The 20,611-nt window shown below is 55.9% G+C and overlaps 1 protein-coding gene across 4 annotated transcripts; it reads right to left on the bottom strand.

The window, feature by feature from the left end:
- Positions 1-174: 174 nt before the first annotated feature.
- On the bottom strand, positions 175-20,191 carry PLEKHG6 (pleckstrin homology and RhoGEF domain containing G6). Of its 4 annotated transcripts, none has more exons than XM_046666139.1 (16): positions 20,176-20,191; positions 15,121-15,350; positions 13,691-13,846; positions 12,958-13,122; positions 12,537-12,632; positions 12,228-12,278; positions 11,799-11,948; positions 10,767-10,877; positions 10,465-10,614; positions 10,109-10,246; positions 9,706-9,825; positions 9,177-9,309; positions 8,948-9,063; positions 2,009-2,154; positions 611-1,309; positions 175-406 (listed from the first exon to the last, which is right to left on the bottom strand). In XM_046666139.1, the coding sequence occupies exons 2-16, from the start codon at positions 15,256-15,258 to the stop codon at positions 397-399; spliced, it is 2,379 nt and encodes a 792-aa protein (XP_046522095.1). In that variant the 5' UTR covers positions 15,259-15,350; positions 20,176-20,191; the 3' UTR covers positions 175-396. The 4 variants fall into 4 exon arrangements, with proteins under 4 accessions (XP_046522095.1, XP_046522106.1, XP_046522115.1 ...); XM_046666150.1 differs by lacking the exon at positions 20,176-20,191 and adding an exon at positions 16,803-16,933; XM_046666159.1 differs by lacking the exon at positions 20,176-20,191 and adding an exon at positions 16,803-16,924 and having other exon boundaries at positions 15,121-15,326.
- Between the last annotated feature and the right edge of the window lie 420 nt (positions 20,192-20,611).

Genomic DNA, 20,611 nt, shown 5'->3' on the forward strand with positions numbered 1-20,611 from the left:
GGGAGGCTGGGGCAGAAACCCCGGTCCTGATGGGTGGGATGGGAAAAGCCCGGAGCTTGGGCGAGGTACCCCACCGCCAGGATGCCAGTGGACAGAGGAGTAGCCTGTGCTCACTCTGTGACCCCCCACCCCCATTCTCTTTCTTCCCACTCTCATGTAGTGATGACTGGGCAGTCGTTTTTATGTACAACTTTATGTGGGGCTCCCGTGTGTTTATGGTACATAAATGTACTGCTCCTGATCCCCAAGTCCTCTGAGCAGGAAGGGCAGGGTGCCTGGGCCAGGCTTCTCCATGGGAAGTGTGGTCCTTGAGGTAGAGTCCAGGGGTGGGGTGGTGACCAGCACTCTTGGGGAGAGATTTCCTCCAGGAGAAATGCCAAAGGTCCTGAGTGGTCCTCACACTTCTCTGAGAAGAAAGGAGGTGGGTGTTAGATAAAGTCAGAAGTGGGGTGCAGGTGAGGCTCAGGGCCCTTCCCTGCCAAGGCCCTGCTCCGGTACCACCCTCCTTCTCTATGAGCTCCTCCCCACTGACCTCCTACTCTAGGACCCCTCCCCTCCATGCTAGCCTTCCCCTCGGCTCCCTCCCATGCCACCTCCCCTTCACACTTACGATGTGGACAGCGGGGTGTCCAGCTGTATGATGTGGGAGCCACGCATCCTCTGCAGTTGGATCCGCGTCAGCTTCCGAGGCCTGCTGTCCCCAGGCTCAGGGACGCCCTCAATCCTTTGGCTGGCCAGTTCCTCCCGAATCTCTCTGAGCATGTCTTCAGCCCGGAGAGGGCAGTGGGAGGGGGTGCGGCCAGGTCCTAGGAAGAGGGACCCCTCTTCTTCCTCATCTCCTGAGGACTCCCAGGGGCTTTCCCCAGCAGAGTCAGCGTGGGTCGGGGAGGTGGGGAGCTGCCCCCGAAGTCGGGCCCTATGCAAGGTTTCCACTACCACGTTCCCTCCCACTGAGGTCCCATCTTCTTCCTCAGACCAGGTCGGTGGGTCTCCCCTGGGAAGACTGCCTCTTCTTTGGATACCTTCCTCCGGCAGTTCAGGGGCACTTCGGCGTTGAGGAGCTTGGGGGTTAGAAGGCCGGGGGCGCAGAGGAACATCTCGGAGGTCCATGGTGGAGAAAGTGAGGCGAGGGTCCCGCCGGAAGGCCCGCGAGCGTAGTCGGCTCAGTGGGGAGCGGGACCCCTCGGGGGAGCCTGGGATCAGAGTGCCATAGCCAGAGTCTGAGGTATCATCTGGTCCCGAGGGAGTGTCTTCATCCGTGTCTTCTGTCACCACCAGGTGGGGGATGATGGTCGAGATCCCAGGAGTCCTACAATCAATAGTGAATGGTAGGAGTCAGATTCTGAGGGGTCAAGTTCAAGTCCAGGAAGTCTCCCTTGATCGCTCCATCCAGAAATGGCCCCTCCTCCAAATTTATTTTGGTCTCACCTTTCTCTTGCCCTGAGGTTGTTTTTCTCATCTCGCTGGCTAGACTGGAAGCTCCGCTAAGGCATTTAAGCCATAGCCCCTGGTCCAGGACCTTGTATCAAGGAGGCGCTCAGGTGTTTCCTGAGGGGCTCCTGAGCTCCCCTGAGGTTACCTTCAGTGGATCTGTCGTCTCCTTCACCATGCTGCCAAACAGCTGAGTTATTCTGGGTGACCCCCTCACGCTCTCTGCAGATTTGGACTAGCTGAACCCTGCAGCTGCGACGTTGTGCAAATCCATACTGGCCTTCACTCTCCATCCCTGGCCTGGGAAGCCTGCTCCTCTCAGGGAGTTCATGCCACTTGTGCCTGTTTGCCTCGCCCTGTGCCATCCCTAGGCTGGCTGACCCCCTAGGCTGTCCCATGCGGCCCTTCGCACGGCTGGTGCCAACCTGTTCTACTCCGAGCTGTAGCCGGGTCCCTCAGTCTATTCCCAATCCCCTTACAAGGTGGACTGCCATTTCTCAGCCTTGTGGGTTCCACTTCTTTCCCTCCCTGACTGCACCCCCCACCTTGGGAGCCCTGTGGTTGCTGTGGGTCTTACCTCCCCTCTGCGCTGCTCTGAGAGCCCTCCAGCGAGGGTGTGGAGGGCCTGGTGCCCAGGGACTCCCGGTCCTGGTCCCGATAGAGGGCCAGGAGCTCCCTCTTCTGTTGGACGTACTCCTCTGCCTTCAGCTTTTGCAGGGTGACCTGGGGTGGCGATACGTTTCATTAAGAGCTCTCATTTATTGAGCACTTGCTGTATGCCAGGCACGACGCTAGGTGCTTTACATACATTATCTTGTTTAATCTTCACAACCACCCTGTGAGGCAGATATTATTTTTCACTCCTTTACTACTGAGAAATGGAGGCTGAGGTTAGGTAACTGCTGAGGTCATGCAGTAAGAAAGTGGGGTGAGGCAGGATTTGCACTCTGAGCCGGTCCTGGGGGTGGGTGGGTGAATAGAGGGCCCCTTTTCCTACCCGTACAGTTCTTCCTGCTTCTTATGCCCCTTTGGTAAGCTCTCTATCCTGTCTGTCTCCTCTTTCAGGAAGCCCTCCCTGATTGGTGGTGATGGTGGTATAAGTGCCGGGCCCTCAGGTTACTCTTTTTCCTACCACCAGGGTGGGCAGAGGCAGGCCCTGTTCTGGGCTGAGGACTCTGCTGTCCTTCAGAGATGAAAGCAGGATTATCTCAAGAATGAAGAGGATACATTATACAGTCATGTGTCGCTTAACAACAGGGGCACGTTCTGAGAAACGTGTCGTTAGGTGATTTCGTAGTTGTGCGAACATAATAGAGTGTGCTTCCACAAACCTAGATAGTATCGCCTACTATACACCTGGGCTATATGGTACTAATCTTACGGGACTGCAGTCATATGTGCGGCCCATCGTTGACTGAAACATCGTTATGCGGCACATGACTATTTTCTATCTTTCTCCCTCAACATTTTCATATTAGCGCCATCAGAATAAAATGGTGACATCTGAGAAGTGGTTTACAAAGCACCCCCACACGCACAGGGTCATTTGATACACACCGTGGGAAGCATGGCTGTTAGCCCATTTTACAGATGGAAAACAAGAGATGAAGGGACTTGCTCAAGGTGGCACAGGGTGAGAGAAGCAGACCTGGGACTGGGCTTTTTGCTGTGAGTCCTAGTTCAGCACTATTTTTCAAGGGCAGCTTCAAAGGGCAAAGCGTTACTAAAGGACAGCGTTCGCGGGGGTGGGGAAGGCAGCAGAACCTGAGAAGACTCAGGTCCAAGGTGGGGCTCGGCAAAAGGGAGGTGGCGGCTGCTGTGGGCAGGCTGATAACAGAACGCACTGGAGTGGCCGTATCATTGTTAAAATATTGAAGTCCTTCCGTGCTGGTAAGCAGAGGGCTGCTGTGGGAGCCTCCGCCTCCCTTTGCCCCGGACGACCCCGCCCCCAAGATCCAGCAGCTAGAGGGAGAGCAGCTGGCTCAGCAGGGGACCTAGGACCCTCCCCCCAGCTCCCCACAAAGCTCCACTCGGATTGATTTGATGTCCATGTCATACTGGTTATTAAATATTTTGAATATCTCCCCAGCTTGAGGTCTAATGAACCAGCAACTCTTGGGCACCTGGACCTTCCCAAAGCCTGTCCAGAAATACAGGAGGGTAGCTGGGTCAGGACAAGAGACGTGGAGAAATGGATGAACAGGGATAGGAAAGTGACATCAAGCTTGTATTTCCCATTCTCCTTCCCCTGGCTCTGCAGTCAGCCTGGTGAGTGACAAAGCAGTGCAAAGATGCTTAGCAGTCTCATCAGACTGGGTTCCCTGGGCCAGAGCAAGGGGCGATGGGGCCTAGGGGCAGGAAACCAGCATGGGCCAGGTCCTGTGATCTGCCCCCTCGTCCTGTCCCCAGGCCTCATCTACCAGCTGCGCAGGAGGAGTGTGGGGGAGGAAGAGGAGACAGGAGGGCGGGAGAGGCCAGGGCGGGACTGGGGCAGCCTGCCTGTCCTGCTGAGATGTAGTGCCCTTTTCCCCACATGACCCAAGTTCAAGTTTGTGTTTGGGATATCCAGGATACAGACGGTGTGTGGAAGAAAAGAACTGGAAGGAAGTGGGGGTTGTCTGTAAAGAATATCCAATACCAGCATCTCTGCTAAACTTGCCTCTGGCCCCACCCAGGGAAGCAGCAGAGAGGTGGGAGACCTCAGGTACCAGGGGCCGGGGCTGTCTGAAGTGCCCCCAGCTACCCCAAAGCCTCCCCAACAACCCTGGGAGGGTTTTCTCAGCTTGGGTAAGAGGAGAGACGTGTTGGGGGCAGGGTGGGAAAGGAAGAGGAAATTGGTGCCTGAGCCAGAATGTGACACCCCCACAAAGCCGGGAAAAGGAAGGGAGGGCTCCCCTACACGATTCTTCTTCCTCTGCCCTGGTAGAGAACTGAAGCCTTGGGAGGAAATGCCTCCCCTCCCGCTGCCTCTGGAGTGGCTCCCAGATTTACCCACTTTCCTCCCGACGTCCCCACTATGGACGAAAGCCCATCTCTGGAAGGTGCCCACAGACTCTAAGCAGCAGATGCGCAGGCATTCCCCCAGCCAGCATGGGCCACCAGGCCCCACCCTCCAGCCTTTCTGCTAATGAGGACAATAACAAACATTTATGGAGCGCCCATTAAGTGCTGGGCCTGGTGCCAAGCAGCTGACAAATATAATTCTCCCGTCTGTCCTGCATGGTAGTTCCCATCATCGCTGCAATTCCCCAGATGGGGACGGGCTTGGAGAAGTGCAGGAACTCCGGCAAGAACACAGATAGCAACTGAGAGATGGGCTGGGGCGCCCTGGGAGCCTGGCTCTTTCCCTCCTTTCGTTTCTTGGCCTCTGTCTCTGACAGCTTTCTGTTCCCGTCACTGGTTCCTTTTCCTCTAGCCGCCCCTAAATATGGGCATTTCCCAAGATTCAGTCTCTCACCCCTTGAGAAGCTCAAGCCCTCATGGTCAGACCCACGAGGAATAAATCTACATCTACGCTTCTGTAAGGGGGAGAAAAACAGTGTGACCCCTGGGGGCGGCTCTCTCAGGAGACCACTGGACATTCTACAGCCCTCTTCAGTTTATAAACACTGTTGGCAATTGAGAGAAGCAGTCCCCAAGAATGTGGTCTGAGACAATAGCAGGACACACTAATTTCGAGGTTTCAGTGTTCTTTGCCTTGTGAAGGGGGGCCAGAGCTTGTGCCCTGCTTGGCAGCATATCAGAAATGACTTCCTTACCTCTACTAGCCAGGAGGAGGACTACCGGGGGCTACATTAGTTTGCGTAATAAAATACCAACAATTTTTAGTGGTCTCCTGGGGGTTCTAAAGGGAGAAGGTGGGACCGGGGTGTCATCAGGCAACTGGGAACCAAAGGAAGAAGAGAAGGTTCTGACGGTGGGGGTGGTAAAGAAAGGAGGCTGCCTGCCAGTAAGGGCCCCCACCTGCTGTCCTGGGGAGTGGGGCTCCAGGAACCCAGAGGCTCGTTTCCGGTTTTGTCCTCTGCTCCTCACTTTCCCAGCCTTCAGTGCAACTCGATTAATCACTAAGAGTGATGTCAGTTGCCAGCCAGTCTGGCCTTGCGGACACTGTGTTTGGGCTGGGGAGAGTGGTGTGGAGGGCAGGCCCCTGCCACGCAGAGAGAGGGGACTCTGAGCGGGCCTGAAGCATGGGTCAGCAGATGGGAGACCGCTCTCATCACACCCCCAAGTGGCAGCCCTGCAGGGCTGGAGGATACAAGATCTTGAGGTTCCATCTTTCATCCTTATATCTTTTTTTATGGCAAAAACTTCATTTATTTTTTACTCTCCTAATTCAGAATTTTTAAAAAAAATTTGGTGAGGAAGATTGGCCCTGAGTTAACATCTGTTGCCAATCTTCCTCTTTTGGCTTGAGGAAGATTGCCCCTGAGCTAACATCTGTGCCCATCTTCCTCCACTTTATATGTAGGATGCCACCACAGCACGGCTTGGCCAGCATGGCTTGGCCAGCATGGCTTTGTGATCTGAAACCTCGAACCCTGGGCTACTGAAGTGGAGCGTGCGAACTAAACCAATATGCCACCAGGCCGGCCTCCCAGAATTTTTAATACAGTACTTAAACTGAGACCACGCTCTGGTTTTCCTTTTCTCAGATAAGCTTTCCACATTATGACACAGTATCATAGAAAAGACTGTGGGAAGAATGCTTAAAATTATTTAAACTACAAGACTATTTTCACCCTTTCTCAAAAGTTTCAGAGGCCCTAATATGCTAATGACAAATCATTATTATCTATTCATTAAAGTGAGCCCTATGAGAACCACTAATTTGATTTAAACTCTTTAAAAATAATGAAGTTGCATTCTTTAGAAATAGTCTACACTAACATTTCTTTCCTTGTTCAAATGCCTTTTCTTTTTTTTTAAATTGAGGTGTAGTTGACATATAATACTATATTAGTTTCAGGTGTACAACGTAATGATTTAATATTGGGATGTATTATGAAACGACCACCACAATAAGTCTAGTTAACATCTGTCACCATACATTGTTACAATTTTTTTTCTCTTGTGATGAGAACTTTCAAGATCTACTCCCTTAGCGACTTTCATATTATTAGCAACTATTTCTCAGCTGAGCTCCAGGTCTGCGTTTCCATATTTCCAAAAGCCCCTAGGGTGTCTGCACTGGGCTGTCTCCCACCACCTCATCCCCAAGTGCTTCTGTTGAAAACCAAATATTACCACCCTAGCCTCCCCTCTCCCAGGAAGCAACAACTAAACAAACGGTTTCTCTTTCCAATAATTTCGTTGCTGTCAGGGGTGCCTTTGCCAAGGCCGTCTCTCCAGCAAGAACCCTGGGAGGCACATCGTGTCTGTCCCTGCAGACCTGAGTTACCGAGCATTCACCCAGAGCTGGCGTCATGCTGCCTGTTTAATCTGAATGATTCCTTTGAACCTTCCGTACGAGGCAAGGACTGCTATTATGTGCAGCCATTTTCAGGTGGAGAAATGGGAAGCTCAGGGAGGCCACATGGCTCACCGTCGCTCAGCAGGGTAGGAAGAGGTAGAAGTGATATCTGACCCGAGATTTTCGTGCACTCTGTCAGTCTAGGCTGTCAACCACAGTCTCCCTAAGGCTCTTCTTCCCCTTCCTTCTTCTTTCGCCCCTTTCTTCTCCCTTCTTTTTTTTCTTTTCTGCAATGTGTCCCTAAGGCCATGGCACTGAACCTCAGTGTTTCACAGCCACACTCTCGTACAGTAAATCTCCTGCCACCAACCTCTCCCTTCTCAGCCCACCTGTCACTCTGCCACCTGACACTTCAAGACAGAACACAGTGATTTCACCCTGGCATACCCTTGCTCAAGGATCTCTGGTGGCTCTCTCTTGTCAACCCAGTTCAGTTCAGTCTCGTCCAGTCCACACTCTTCGGTAGCTCTTGGGGTCCTGTAGAACCTGGCCTCTCATAACTCGCTCACACAAACCCTTTGCTCCAGACTCAGACAGACATGGTCACTGTCCCCAAATAAATCCAACCCAGTTGCCACCTTGAGTCTTCTGCTCATATGGTCTTCCCCATCCTTAAAAGTCCAACTCAAATCTCCGCTCTCCTCTGGCCATTCGGCTTCTGTAGTGGATTGAACAGTGGCCCCAGAAAGACGTGTCCAGGTCCTAACCCTGAGAACCTGTGAGCGTGACCTTATTTGGATAAAGGGTCTTTCCAGAGACCCTAAGTTAAGGATCCTAAGTTAAGGATCTCAAGATGAGCTCCTGCTGGATTTGGGCAGGTTCTAAATCTAATGACTGAGGTCTTCATAAGAGTCAGGACAGAGCGATTTGGACACAGAGACACACAGAGAGGAAGGCGACGTGGGGACAGAGGCAGAGTGGAGTGATGTTGCCACCGCTAAGGGACACCTGGAGCTACCAGAAGCTGCAAGAGGCAATGACAGATTCTCCTCCAAGGCTTTAGAGCCTTGGAGAGGAAGTGCGGCCCTGCCGACACCTTGATTTCCAGCTTCTGGCCTCCAGACTGGGAGAGAATAAGTTTCTGTTGATTTAAGCCCCACTTAGTGGGAACCACTACAGCTCCACTCGCATCTCTCTTCTTCTGAAGTCCTCTAGCTTTTATCACGTACATCTGCCCACGTCACTCCCTGGTTAAACACCTTCACTGGCTCTGTGTCATCTGTAGGACAAAGTTCAAGTTCCTTGAGATGGGCACGATCTGGTGGCGCCTACCTCCCAGCCTCTCTGCTGCTACGCGTGCCCTTCTGCTTTATGCCCGCCCTTCTGCTTTATGCCCTAGAGATACAAGCTACTAGGCCGGGGGTTCTCTCAACGGACGCAACTGGTTCATATTTCTGACCTCTGCACAGTCTGCTTCTCCATTTGGAATACCTTTCCCGCCCACTCTTGTTGATGTACTCGTAGATATCCCGCAGAAGGTGCTCAGACAATAGCTCTTCTGTGAAGGTTTCGCCGCGTACCCTCCCTCTGCACTGTGCCCTTCCAACCAAGCCACCAGACAGAGTGAATTACTCTCTTCTTGGTCCTAGTTCCTTTCTGTGTACATGTTTCTATGATTTCTCTTATTATTATTATTCTATTATTTCTATTATTTGTATGCTCGTTTGTCCAGCTAGGCTGCAGCGCACATTCCTTGAGGGCGGGAATGGTGTTCTATTCTTTTCTGATTCCCTAGCACCTGGCCAGTGCCTGCACCCAGCAAGGGCCCTGTTAATGTCTGTTGAATGGAACTTCAAGTGTAGAAGTTAATTGTTTCAGGGTATAATTGTTTAGGGGATGCTGTCTGGGGCTGTCCCAGGGACTAGCACAGTAGCTGGCCAGGCTTTCTTCTGCAGATGGTCAAGGCTGCGTCTCTCTCTTGAGGGCACACCTAGGGGCTAGAGGTCTGAACCTGCATCCACCTCAGCCTCTCCTCCTCTTCCCCTCTTGTGCTCCCGTTTCTCCGGGAGCCCCGACCGTTCCTCCCCATGCCTGGTTTTCACATACCTGGGCCTGCTGCGTCTTCTCCAGCCACCGGGCACGGTCTGCAGGACTGGGACAATGCACAGTGAGGGCAGTGGAGACACACTGGAATTCAGTGAGGTGGATCACCAGGAAGCTGTCTGGGTGGAGAAGGTCTGCTTCAAGGGCCGGACCTTATTTGATCACCATCCCGACTTCCCCCTCCCTTTGTCAAGAGGAAAGGAGAAGGGAAGGGGCCCCGCAGGAGACATACTAGGGTCTCGGAGGGGTTGGCACACAAGCTTCTCCAGCATGAGTGGGGGGCGGATGACCTTGGCTTTGTCTGCTTTGCGTTGGGGCTTGGTCACCAGGAGCATGTCGGAGAAGAGGAACAGGTACACGTCCAGCTGGGGTCATGCATAGGAGAAAGAGACAAGGGTTAGCTGGAGCAGGGGGAAGGGCTGGACAGGGATGGGGGCTCATGCGCGGGTGTGAATTGCATGGGTGCACAGGTGCACAGGGACAAGCACAGAACTGTGGGATGCTAGAGCTGGAAGGGGTGTCAATTTGGCCCCATCTCTCGCTTTAAAGGCAGAGAAAGTGGCTGACTCAGGGACATACATACAACCAGAGCTTAGCTGGAACCATGTCCTCTTCCCAGTAGACACACAGACACACAGACACACACACACCTCTTCTCCCATTTCCCGCTTTTCTGACTCTTATCCTGTCTCCATCATCTCCCTGTTCTTTCTCTGCAGTTCATCTCCCATCTTCTCCGCTCCTCCCCACAGCTCTCTCACCTTCCCTTCTCGCCCCTCTTTCACCCGCACGGGTCCTTCCAGCAACAGCTGCCTGGTGTGCTCGGGAGCAACCCCCAGCATGGGTGACGTCAGGTCCAGGGTGGAGAATGGACGCAGGTTCTGAGCGATACAGAGAGGAGAGGATCAGGGACTGGGTGGGGCTTGTCTCTACCTCTTAGCTAAGGTGGTTCTTGGTTCTGTCACCAGCCCGTTCTCTTCCTGGTCCTTCCTGTCTGGGATGGAGAGGAAGCATCCCAGTGCCTCCTCTTCACCCTTTTGAACTCCGCCCCTTGAACGCTCACACCCCTCTGTGGTGCCTCTGCCCCCTCCCCCGCAGGCCTCTGCTTCACCCGTTTGCTTGGGGACCTTGCTTCCGGGGCCCCTTCCCTCTGCCCTCTCTCACCTTCTCCACCTCCTCACTGGACGGCTCCAGCACCTCGTATGGCCCAATGCGTTGGGCTGCAGCCACCAAACTCTCCTGCTCTTCGCCCTGGCGGACCTGCTTATTGATGTGTCGCAGGAATGACTCCACAGCTGCAATCTAGGTGAAGGCAGGTGGGTGGAAGGAGGGACAGCTTAGTTCCTCACCCTGTCCATCCCACCCCATCACTGGCAGCCACAGCATTCCAACACAGACTGGCCAGTCAGTGCCACATGGTCACATGCATATGAAGAACGAGACCCTCAAGGGTTCATGGATATCAGTTCCCACGCACCAGCCCCCAACTCCCAAGGGTACTGGCCCACCAGGCCCCCTACCATGGCGTGCAGGGCCTCTTGGGCTCGTGCCTCAGGGCTCCTCTTGAGCACAGCCTGGAGCAGCAGCGGGTACTTGGTGATGCGCTGGTGGGGCTTGATGAGCAAGTCACCCAGGGTCTGCCTCCCCGAGCGCTTGTGCTTCTCACACCACTGCCAGGGAAGGTGGGCAGGGGGTCAGGGGTCTGCAGGATCCCTCCTGACCCACCCTAGTGATGAACTCAGCCTTGGACCCAGCTGGAGACCAGGGATGACCTGGTTGTGTAAGGACCGCCCGCTTCCCTAGGCACCCCGCTCGCTCCTACCTGCACGAAGGCATTGAAGAGCGGGTTATTGTCTTGCTGCTCCCGGGCGTAAGCCATGGTCTGCTTCACTCGCAGGCAGTACTGGATGTAGGGCTGAAACCGCTGGCTGAACTGGAGGAACAGATATGGGGGGAGGGGAGCAGGCAGGGGGAGAATGCCATGAGATACAGGCTCCAGCTGCAGAATGTGGAGAGCGGGGCAGGCCGAGAGCCTCTCAGACCCTTAGTCCAGCTCTTGCCAATCCCGACCTCCCGTGACGGCTCTTCCCCATGACTTCCAGCCCCCTCTCTCCGGATTCCAAGGAGGATTGGAGGTTCTGAGAGGTCCACCCACTGCTGCTCCCACCCACAGCCCCTGCTGTGCCCTGCTGCTCTGGACTCACTCCCACCATCAATAATTCAGCTGGAACGTTTTCAGGACACTGCAGATCCCATTTCACCCCCATGGTGGGGTGGTGACCTGAGGCTTGCCTAGAAGCTCTGTTCCTGTGGAAGGGGCCACTTAAGGCTCCCAGGAGATTGTCCCCCTACCTTTCTACCCCATTCCAACTCAGCAAGGCCCACGTTTTCCTGGGTGGGTAAAACTGGAAGAAAGTCTGGTGCTAGGCTTCTTGCTTTCTCTTATCACACTTCTCCACGCTCTGGGTGCCCCTGTGGCCTGTACACCCTCCTCCCAGCCCGCTAAGGCATGCCTCGCTCAGGCCCCATTCTTGCTTTCTGCTGTTTGTCAAAGGATCTCTGTTCAAGAAGTAAGATTTTATAGCGGCTAAGAGCTTAGGTATAGCCCTTTCCTGAAATAGCTGCACTTTCATTTCACAAGGTGCTCAGAAGCCTGAAAAGCCTTTGGGACAGAGGCCATACTTGTGGAATGAAGGGCAGGAGGTACGGTGATCTTGTGGGGGAGGGGCTGTGCCCTTGGACCCCCTCGAGTCACGGAAGGATTCCAGGCGAATGGGCATGCCCTGCACACAGGAACTCCTTCGGGCTCTCCCAGTCTCGCCCCATCCAGACACAGCCCTCCACCATGGCTCACCATCAGAAAGCCATTTTGCAGGCTGATAGGGTCCAGAGGCCGGCCTGAGGCTCGAGTCTCCCCCAGGGTAGGCCCCAGCACCTCTTCCCAAAAGCTGTGGTGGGCTCGAATCAGGCTGGGGACGTTTCCAAACAGGGTCTCAGCTGACACCTGGAGGAGGGAGCAGAACTTGGCCACATGCCTCGGCAGGTCACCATCAGGCAGTACTGGTCATGGACAAGCAAGACAGCTAAGCTTGGAGAGTGGTGGTGGGGTAGGACCTGCTGTCTGCTTGGAGCAGGAAGGGGAGTAGGGAAGGCAGGGGTGTCCTAGAAAAAGGGGCAGTGGAAATGCGGACTGGGTGGCCTGGAGAGCTCTCTGTGACCCCACCCCAACTCCCCGGGCTCCGAGCTGGGATGTACCAGGCTCCCCTCCTGAGCGCCCACTCACTTCGTTCAGCAGTCCCACTCGCTGCAAGTTCAGCAAACCGGCAGCCAGGAGCTGGATGTAGGGGGAGATAATGGGCTCAGCTCTTGGGACCCCAGCCCAGCCCTTCAAGGCATCCCCACCCCCAGCTTCAGTGCTGCTAACCTCTCTCCCAAGATCCCCAGGGCTCAAATCAGGGGCATCTCTCGGTATCCTGTGCCTCCATCCCCCAACAACCCTGCCCTTCTGCTCTGGGAGAATGGGGATATGCGGGGGGGGGGGTAGATGGGCAAACGGCTGGGGTGGGGCCAGGGCTGGGGCTGAGGGGCTCACATCCGTCATGATCTTGAGCTTTCGCACGTAGACCAGCTCGGTGGTCAGGAGCTCCCACAGTGCTTCCTGCTGGTGGCAGAGCTCCCGGGTCATCTCCTGGGGCCGGGAGAGGGCTGGTTCAGTTGGGGAACGGAGACAAGAAGAGCAGCTAGCATTCCTTAAATACTACTGGCTCTCCTTCATAGACGACCTTTTAGTCCTCAAACCGGTCCTCCAGTGTGTAGGGGTCTTATTCCCACTTTACAGATGAAGCGACCGGGGCTCCGAGAGCTTTGCTGTCTTGACCAAGATCTCACTACCAGGATTTGAACTCAGAGCAAGATGTCTCCAAACGCTTTCCTCACATGACCTCACTTCCTGAGGGCTTTCCCTGTGTCTGTAACACCACCAGGACGGAACAGAGACCGAGTTACAGGCCCACCTTGTGCCCAGGCACCAGCTCCTTCCAGGACTTCTCGATGGTCAGGCCTGTGTCGCCACCCTCTCCTATCTCCCAGTGCCGCCGGTCCTCAGGGGGCAGGCGGGGCATCCCAAACATGCTGAATGTGTGCAGCCTCACCTCCAGCTCGTGGGCCCTGGTGACTTCCTGGGGAGCCAAGAAGGGGATCAGTCCTGTCACATCCTGGGCACCCAGCCCACCTGGCCCAAGAGGGCTGTGTATGTGTGTGTGTGTGTGTGTGCCTGTCTATCTGGGAGGTGGCAAGCAGCACTGAGTGTGAGTGGGGACATAGAGGCCTGGGGCACAGGGATGGACCTCAGCAGGGATTACTGGGGAAAGGGCGTTGCTGGAAAACGGATGGAAAGGCACCTTGGTCTGCAGAAAGGTCCGTGGACAGAGGGGCCTGACCTGGGCTCCCTGACCAGAAAGGTGCCTTCCAGAGGTTTCCCGAGATAGAACCCTTCAGAGGGACTTCCAGGTGGAGACCAGAACAGTCTCAGGGAACCAGTGGTCTCAGGCAACATTTTCACATTTGCCCATAAAACGGACATCTTTATGAGGCCACATAGCTTAGAGATGCATCCCTGAGGGGGTCTCTAGACAGAGCTGACTGTGGCTTCTTGGAGGGGCTGCCCATGATCTCGGCTCGGATCCTCTGTGGAGGATGTCACAGCGCAGGCTGTGAGTGTGGGGAGGAGAGGATAGGGACCATTACCTTGAGCTTGGGGGAGTGAGGTGGGCCAACCCCAAAGTGGACTCCATGCCTCTTCTCGGACTCCTGTTCTCGCAACCACATGGGAGACAAGCCTCGGGCTTGGCCGGAACCCTTGGCAAAGGGGACATAGTCTTGGAGGCGCCGGCGACCGAGATCCTGGGGAGGAGTAGGGAAAGTTCTGGGGGGTGCCTTCTTTCCCCCAGAAGTTCCAGAGAGGTAGTGGGGGCCTGGATTGGCTCTAGATGGTGTCCCCCACCACTGCAAGTTGGGCTGGCTCACCTCTCCCCTCAAACCAGTTTGGTGTGAGCCACTCCTGCCCTGAGTCACAGCAGCTGCTGCCAGAGAGGCCTAGGGAGTTGGGCAGAGATGGGCCAACCTGGCTCCCCAAGTGGGCCCGGGGGCAGAAGCAGGGCCCTCCTCCGGAGCAGCAGCACAGGCACACACATGCCTGGGCTGTGGCATGTACCCCTAGTGTCTGTCCGCTCGCACGTGTGCTCCCTGTACCACGGGCTTGCACATGCAACGCACGGTGCACACTGCCCTCTGGGTCCCTCACATCTTCCCGTGTCTGTGAACAGTCTCCCTTGCATGTGGGGATGATGAGACACACATGTGCAGCCTCCTCCCCAGGGGGATTCAGCCTGTGTCCTATCCAGTGGGAGTGGCTGCCCTTCTGTGTGAGAAGTTGAGGCCACGGCCACAAGTCTCTTCCCAGGCAGGCCTGGTCACATTCCTTGACCTGCCTGTGGCCTGACTTACCCACATACTTCCCAGTCTCCCTTCCCGCCCTCAGCCTAGGAGAGTCCCCAGCTGTCCTCCCTGTCTCCCCAGCGCCAAATCCTCATCCAGTAAGGCAGGGGATACCCCCAGCCGGAAGCAGAACTGTTCTCAAGGTGGAGGGAAGCCTGAGGGCTGAGGGAAAGACCGCGGGGCCTCCACACCCCTTTCCTTGGTCAGCACTGGAGGTGGGCCAGGAGGGTGGAGTTGGGGTGCAGCCCCACACCCCTCCCCTACTTGTAGAGTAGGGACACCCTGAACCTTTGCTCTTCCTCCAGCCCTGACTCAGAGGGAGGCAATTCTCAGACCCCACAGGCTCCTCCCAAGTAGAGGCGGGAGTCTGGGAGGTGCTAACCCAGGGCTTGGTGACCTCCCCCTGAGCTCCATGCCTCGGACTTGTCTCACAGCACCTCTCTGAGGACCTGGCTTCTCCTGGTTCTCTGCCTCGCCTGCCCCAGCTGTCTGGGATGGGTGCAGACTCTTGGGAGCCTGGCCTAGCCCTGGCCTCCTCTCCCTCACAACCCAGGAAAGAAGCCAGGGATGAGGGACAGGAATAGAGCAGCCCACGAACCTGCAAGGGGACAGAGACTTGAAAGCTGAGTGTCATCGTTCTTGCCCCCCCAGGTCACTTTTAGGGCGCAGCCTGGACTCACCAGCACGAGGCCGCCTCGGGGATAGAGACCGCCAGCAGCATTCTGGGCAGAGGCCCGATGCCGGCCCCCATAAGCCTCAATGCGGGAGGCCACGAGTCCTTGGAGGGGACCTTCATTTGGAGGATGAAAGGTCTGCATCCCTTTTCGCCTGGGTCACCTCCAAAGCGTCATAACTCTGATGTCCAGAAGAGAGGGGTCCCTTGAGGCTGCAAAGAGAAAATAAAGAGGGGCTGGCCCCGTGGCCGAGTGGTTAAGTTCGCGCGCTCCGCTGCAGGCGGCCCAGTGCTTCGTTAGTTCGAATCCTGGGCGCGGACATGGCACTGCTCATCAGACCACGCTGAGGCAGCGTCCCACATGCCACAACTAGAAGAACCTACAACGAAGAATACACAACTATGTACCGGGGGGCTTTGGGGAGAAAAAGGAAAAAATAAAATCTTTAAAAAAAAAAAAAAAAAGAGAAAATAAAGAGATGGAAGGGCCAGTCTTGATCAGGGAGTGGCACTAGGCTTGGAGACCAAAGTAGTGGGGATGGGAAGGGAAAGAGGATGGAGTGGGAGAAGAGAGGGCCAAGGGCTTGGTCTCTTGTTGGAAGAGCGTGGCTGTGTCAGCTATGACTTGGTGGGGTGGGGTATGCCCTCACATGCTGAGTAGAAAGGCCCTTGGAGCTACACCTCCCCCCTCACACGTGCGCCTATTTGGGGTGCGAGCTCCCAGGCTGGCCTCGTAGGATGCTGTAGTCCAAAGAGTTGCCGAGAGCAAGGGTCACGGACAGGTCTCCAGCTTCCTGGATGCTCCCAGGTGGGAGGGTTCCCCTTGCACCTAGTTACACCCTCCCCTTCCCTATATGGGGGTGCCGGGGGGGGGGGGGGGGGGCAAGCCACGGGGGGGCCGGGGGGGGGGGCGTGGGGTGGCTGGAGACTGCCACCTGTTTTTGTACAGGCTGCAAGCTAAGAATGCTTTTTACATGTTTAGTTGAAAAAGATCAAAGGAAGAATAACATTTTACAACACACGAAAATTATATGAAATTCACATTTCAGTGTCCATAAATACAGTTTTATTGGAATGCAGCCACATTTACTTATTTACAATTGTTTATGACTGCTTTCCTGCTAGTTGTGACGGAGACAGCACAGGCTTCAAAATCTAAAGTAGTTACCATCGGCCCCTTTCCTGATAAGTTTGCCAGCCCCTTCCCTGGACCCTCATGGCCACAGACAAGGAGGCAAAGGAGGGCCAGTTGTCAGCCCGCTTCCTTAGAGACACCAAGGGGAAGCGGGCTGTGTCGTCTTCCCCTGCCCCTGGAAAACCTCCACGGAGCGGGCAGCCAGGTGTGGGGCTCCATCCTTCCCCTAACCCTGGATAGAGGAACCACCCTCTGAGTGGGCAGGGCCTGGAGAGGAGAGGCCTCCTAAACAGACGCTGGGCCCCTCCCGGTGGGCCCGAGGCCCCTGCCCAGCCCTCCTCTTAGGGTTTCTCTGATTTATGAGCAGCAGAGGAAAACGTTCACGGCCTCCCAGGCCCCCTCCCCAAAATCTTCTCTCCAAGGGCTCTGTCTTCCTTTCCCTCTTCCTACCCACGGTCCTTTTTGAGCTTTGACTCCCTTCCTCTCTCGCCCCGCGCCCCCCGCCCCCTACCCGCCCCGCCCCGTCCCGTCCGCCCGGCCCTCCTGCCGCTCACCTGGGCGCGCAGGTGTCCCGGCGCCCGCGGCCCGCGCTGCCCGCCCCGGCCCGCGGGGCTCCCGGCGGCCGCCGGCTCCCGCAGCGATGCCAGCCCGGCTGCCGGCCTGGGTCTGGGATCGGGCGGCCCGCACGACCCGGGCAGCGCAGGACCGGGCGGGGAGGGAAGGTGGCGGGAGAGGGGCGGGGACGCGGGCTGGCGCCGCCCTCTCACGGCCGGCACCAGACCGGCCGCTCCGCGCGGACGTTTTTGCGGCCCTGGGGACCCAGGGGCCCCTGCCGGGGACGCGGCCACCATCCTCCCCGAGCAAGGAGAGCGCACTTCTCGGGACCCCCTCCCCGTATTTCCTTCGCCCCCGAACTCACCACCCAGCCGGTCCGGGCGGAAGGGCTGGGACCGCCTGGCGCCCTCCCCTCCTGGCCAGACCCCCGCGAGGCACCAGAGCAATAAGGCACAAATGCGGGGCCGGGCGCCGCCGCAAGCAGCGGCGGCGGTAAGGACCGAGAGATCGGGACAGAAGCTCACCTCGCTTTCTGTGTGCAGTGACTGGCCGGCTATTCCCTCCTCCCCTTGCCTATCTTCCTCCTTCGACCAGGCAGGGGAGCGGGACTGCCAGCAGAAGGGGCGTGGGGGCCCAGGGACCCCTCGAGGCGCTCACACCACTCTCTGGCCGCGGAGTCCAAAGTGTGACCCTTATCTCTCCCTTGCTTGCCCTGGCCATCCAGTGGAAGACTGGACTTTGCCTTTACTCCATGGATGGCGCCTGGTGCCAGGCTGAGGCCTGATCCAACACTTCTCCCATTACCTAGGACGGGCAGTGGGAGGACAGGGGTATCAGATGGGGGCACCCTCACCCTTCACTGGCAAACGGGCATACTCCGGGCTTCACAAGGGCATTCCCAGCACCGACGGGAGCTGCTAAAATAGACACTGTTCAAGGAAGGCACTTGCTGGTCGTTCCATGAAGGGATCACATTTTCACATCCCCAAATCATGACATGTCATCCAACAGAAACGCTAGATATTGGGAATAAGAAGTGTCCGTGGGTGTGCGGTCCTTAAAATCTTATCGTGAAGAAGCCAAAGACCCTGTAGTGGGGGTGGGGCAGGTCTGAGCACCCTCCCCTCCTGTGGTCTGCCCAGGGCATATCCCCTACGCCGAGCTTGATACAACTCCTGACATTGGTAGAGCTTCTGAAATTTACAAACACTTGCAAAGCATAATCTCATTGCTCTCCGCAGGAGAGGATCTCCATTCTCTCCTGTCTGGCATATTAACCTCATAAATGATCTGAAGTATTGTAGTCCTTGCTCTGGCTCCAGGGACTCTGTTTCGTTGGGAGAGGAATCGTTATCATTTGATGGTTTCTGATTTTGTCTGCCCTCCTTGTGTCTGCCCTCCAGTGTTCTCTTTTTCTGAGCTGGCATTATGTGATTGCTCTGTTGCTTCAGAAGAGTTCTTTGTACCTCTAGCTCCCTGCATCCTACCTCCTGCTTCCTGCCTCCCCGTTGACTGGGATCAGTGTTAGGGAGAGAAGTTGAGGGAGGCAGGAACTGTTGTGGTGAGAGGCACTTTCCTCCTCCCACTGACAGGGTGTGTGTCTGTGTGGGCGAGTGTATGAGAGAGAGCAGAGCTCCAGGGATGACAACAGCAGGCATGAGGGAGAGTGGGCTAATAAACCAGGACATTGTGATTACTGCCTGTGTTAAATGACACCCCAGAGAGAGCTGGTGCCAAGGGCCCCTAGCTTCTCCTCCCAGTGTCTCCCAGAAAGAGGTGAAAGGAGGAGTAAGAGGGAAATTGAAATTGAGAGAATACCAGCGACAAGCCTGGACTTACAGCCTCTGGGGTGAACTGACTAGACTGGCCCAGTGGCCACGAGGAGAGTTAACCCTTTCATTCCCCTCAAGGCTGAGATACAATCTCCAGCCGCCAGTGCCCGAGGACCTGTCTTCAGCCTCCCTGGGAGGAGAGGTTCCCAGGGAAAGCTGGAGTCTAAAAGCTGGAGGTGTGGCCTGGTGTGCGGGGACCAGGGAGGGCATTGCTTCTGTGCTCTCCTTGTTCTGTTCTGGTCTCGTTGTCAGAGTGTTACTCTCATAGCCTCCGTTTTCCCTAGCCCCTTCCATGCTGTGGAGAGGAGACACTTTCCCCAGGCTGAGAGGGGACACAGCTCCAGGAGCTGAATGAAGCCTGACGAGTTGGGAGGCCAGGGGGCTGGCCTCTGCTGAGAGGCACCTCGGAGCACCTGGCCTGTGGCCCAGAGAGGGACACCTGGATACTTGTTTTTCTTCCTGGCTGGCCCTGGACTTTCCTCACATCTCTAGATTGAGTCCTCTCCCTCCCCCATGCCTCAGTTTCTCCCCTGGTGCAGGCACCCCTCATCAGGCCCCCAGCTTGTCTGTCCAAGGTAGGAGCTCTGTGGATCAAAAGCCTCTGTCTGATACAGCATGAGAGTAACCTTCTGGGGCTGACACAGGGAGCCCCAAGTCCCTTCTCCCCTCCCTCACAGGCAAGAAGGTCAGGGAGCCTAACTCAAGCCCTGAGCTCTGCCCAGCCCACACCTCTCAGGGCAGGAGGCCATCTGGGTTAATGAGGTGCTAGCAGGTTCTAGCAACAGGAGGCAGCTGATGGGGGTGTGTCCTCCTTGCCCCCGGAGTCGGAGATGTGGGAAAGTTGCGGGCTGGAGCTGGGAGGCACCAGGTCATGTGAGGCAGAGAAAACCAGGAGGCCAGGCCACTGGGCACAGCTGCCAGTGCCTTAGACCAGAACTGGTGCCCTTCCTCCCTTTTCTTCTTTCCTCCTCCCTCCCTCCCTTCCTTCCCTGCTTATTGGCAGTGTTCATCTGTGCAACGTACTAGGAGTATACAGAATATGTATTCCTAGTATGAGGAATAGTCCTAATCCTACTGTAACGGATTGTGTGTGACTTCTGGGAGATTACAGACGAACGGGGAGACAGACAGACTAAAGGTGAGCAGAACACTGATATATGTTGTACATGGAAGGGATGAACCAGGAGCTGTGGGAACACTTTGGGGGGACTAATAACAATATAAGGAAACCAGGGACGGCTTCATAGAGGAGGTGAACTCTGTGCTGGGACTTTAAGGATGGGTAGGGGTTTGTTGGGCAGAGAAGGAGGGAAGGGAATTTCTGGAGGAGGGAACAGCATGAGCAAAGACACAAAGATGTATTTAAAAAGAAAGGAGGAAAAGGCAGCCTTTCCCAAAGGCCTCCTGAGAGGTTGCCCCAAGGGCTTCCTGAGGACATCCCACCCTCCCAGCAGCCAGTCCCCGGGTGGGGGCCTAGGATGACAAACTGTCTTCCTGGCATTCAAGGGCTTCCCAGTATGACCCCAAACGTACTTCCTACCTTCAGCTGCTTCTCTCCTCCTCCACCCCTGGCCACGGCCACTCTCTGAACCTGCCTCGGCTGCCCTGATTCCATGCCTTTGCTTAGGCCCCTCCCCTCAGCTGGCAGAGCGTGTCTGACCCTTGTCCTCCCATCGCCACTTCCACCTCCCTCACGGTCCTTCACGAGGACTGCCGCCTTCAGGAGACTTCTGATGATCCCCAACCAGAGTGGTCACTTTCTGCTTTCCACTGCCTGGGTCACTGTGCTTCTTCAAAAGGCACCACTCATTTTTTTCTTTTTGAGGAAGATTAGCCCTGAGCTAACTACTGCCAGTCCTCCTGTTTTTTGCTGAGGAAGTCTGGCCCTGAGCTAACATCGTGCCCATCTTCCTCTACTTTATATGTGGGACGCCTACCACAGTACGGCTTGCCAAGCGGTGCCATATCCACACCCG

The sequence above is a fragment of the Equus quagga genome, chromosome 1 (genome assembly GCF_021613505.1).
Source record: "Equus quagga isolate Etosha38 chromosome 1, UCLA_HA_Equagga_1.0, whole genome shotgun sequence".
NCBI lineage: Eukaryota > Metazoa > Chordata > Mammalia > Perissodactyla > Equidae > Equus > Equus quagga.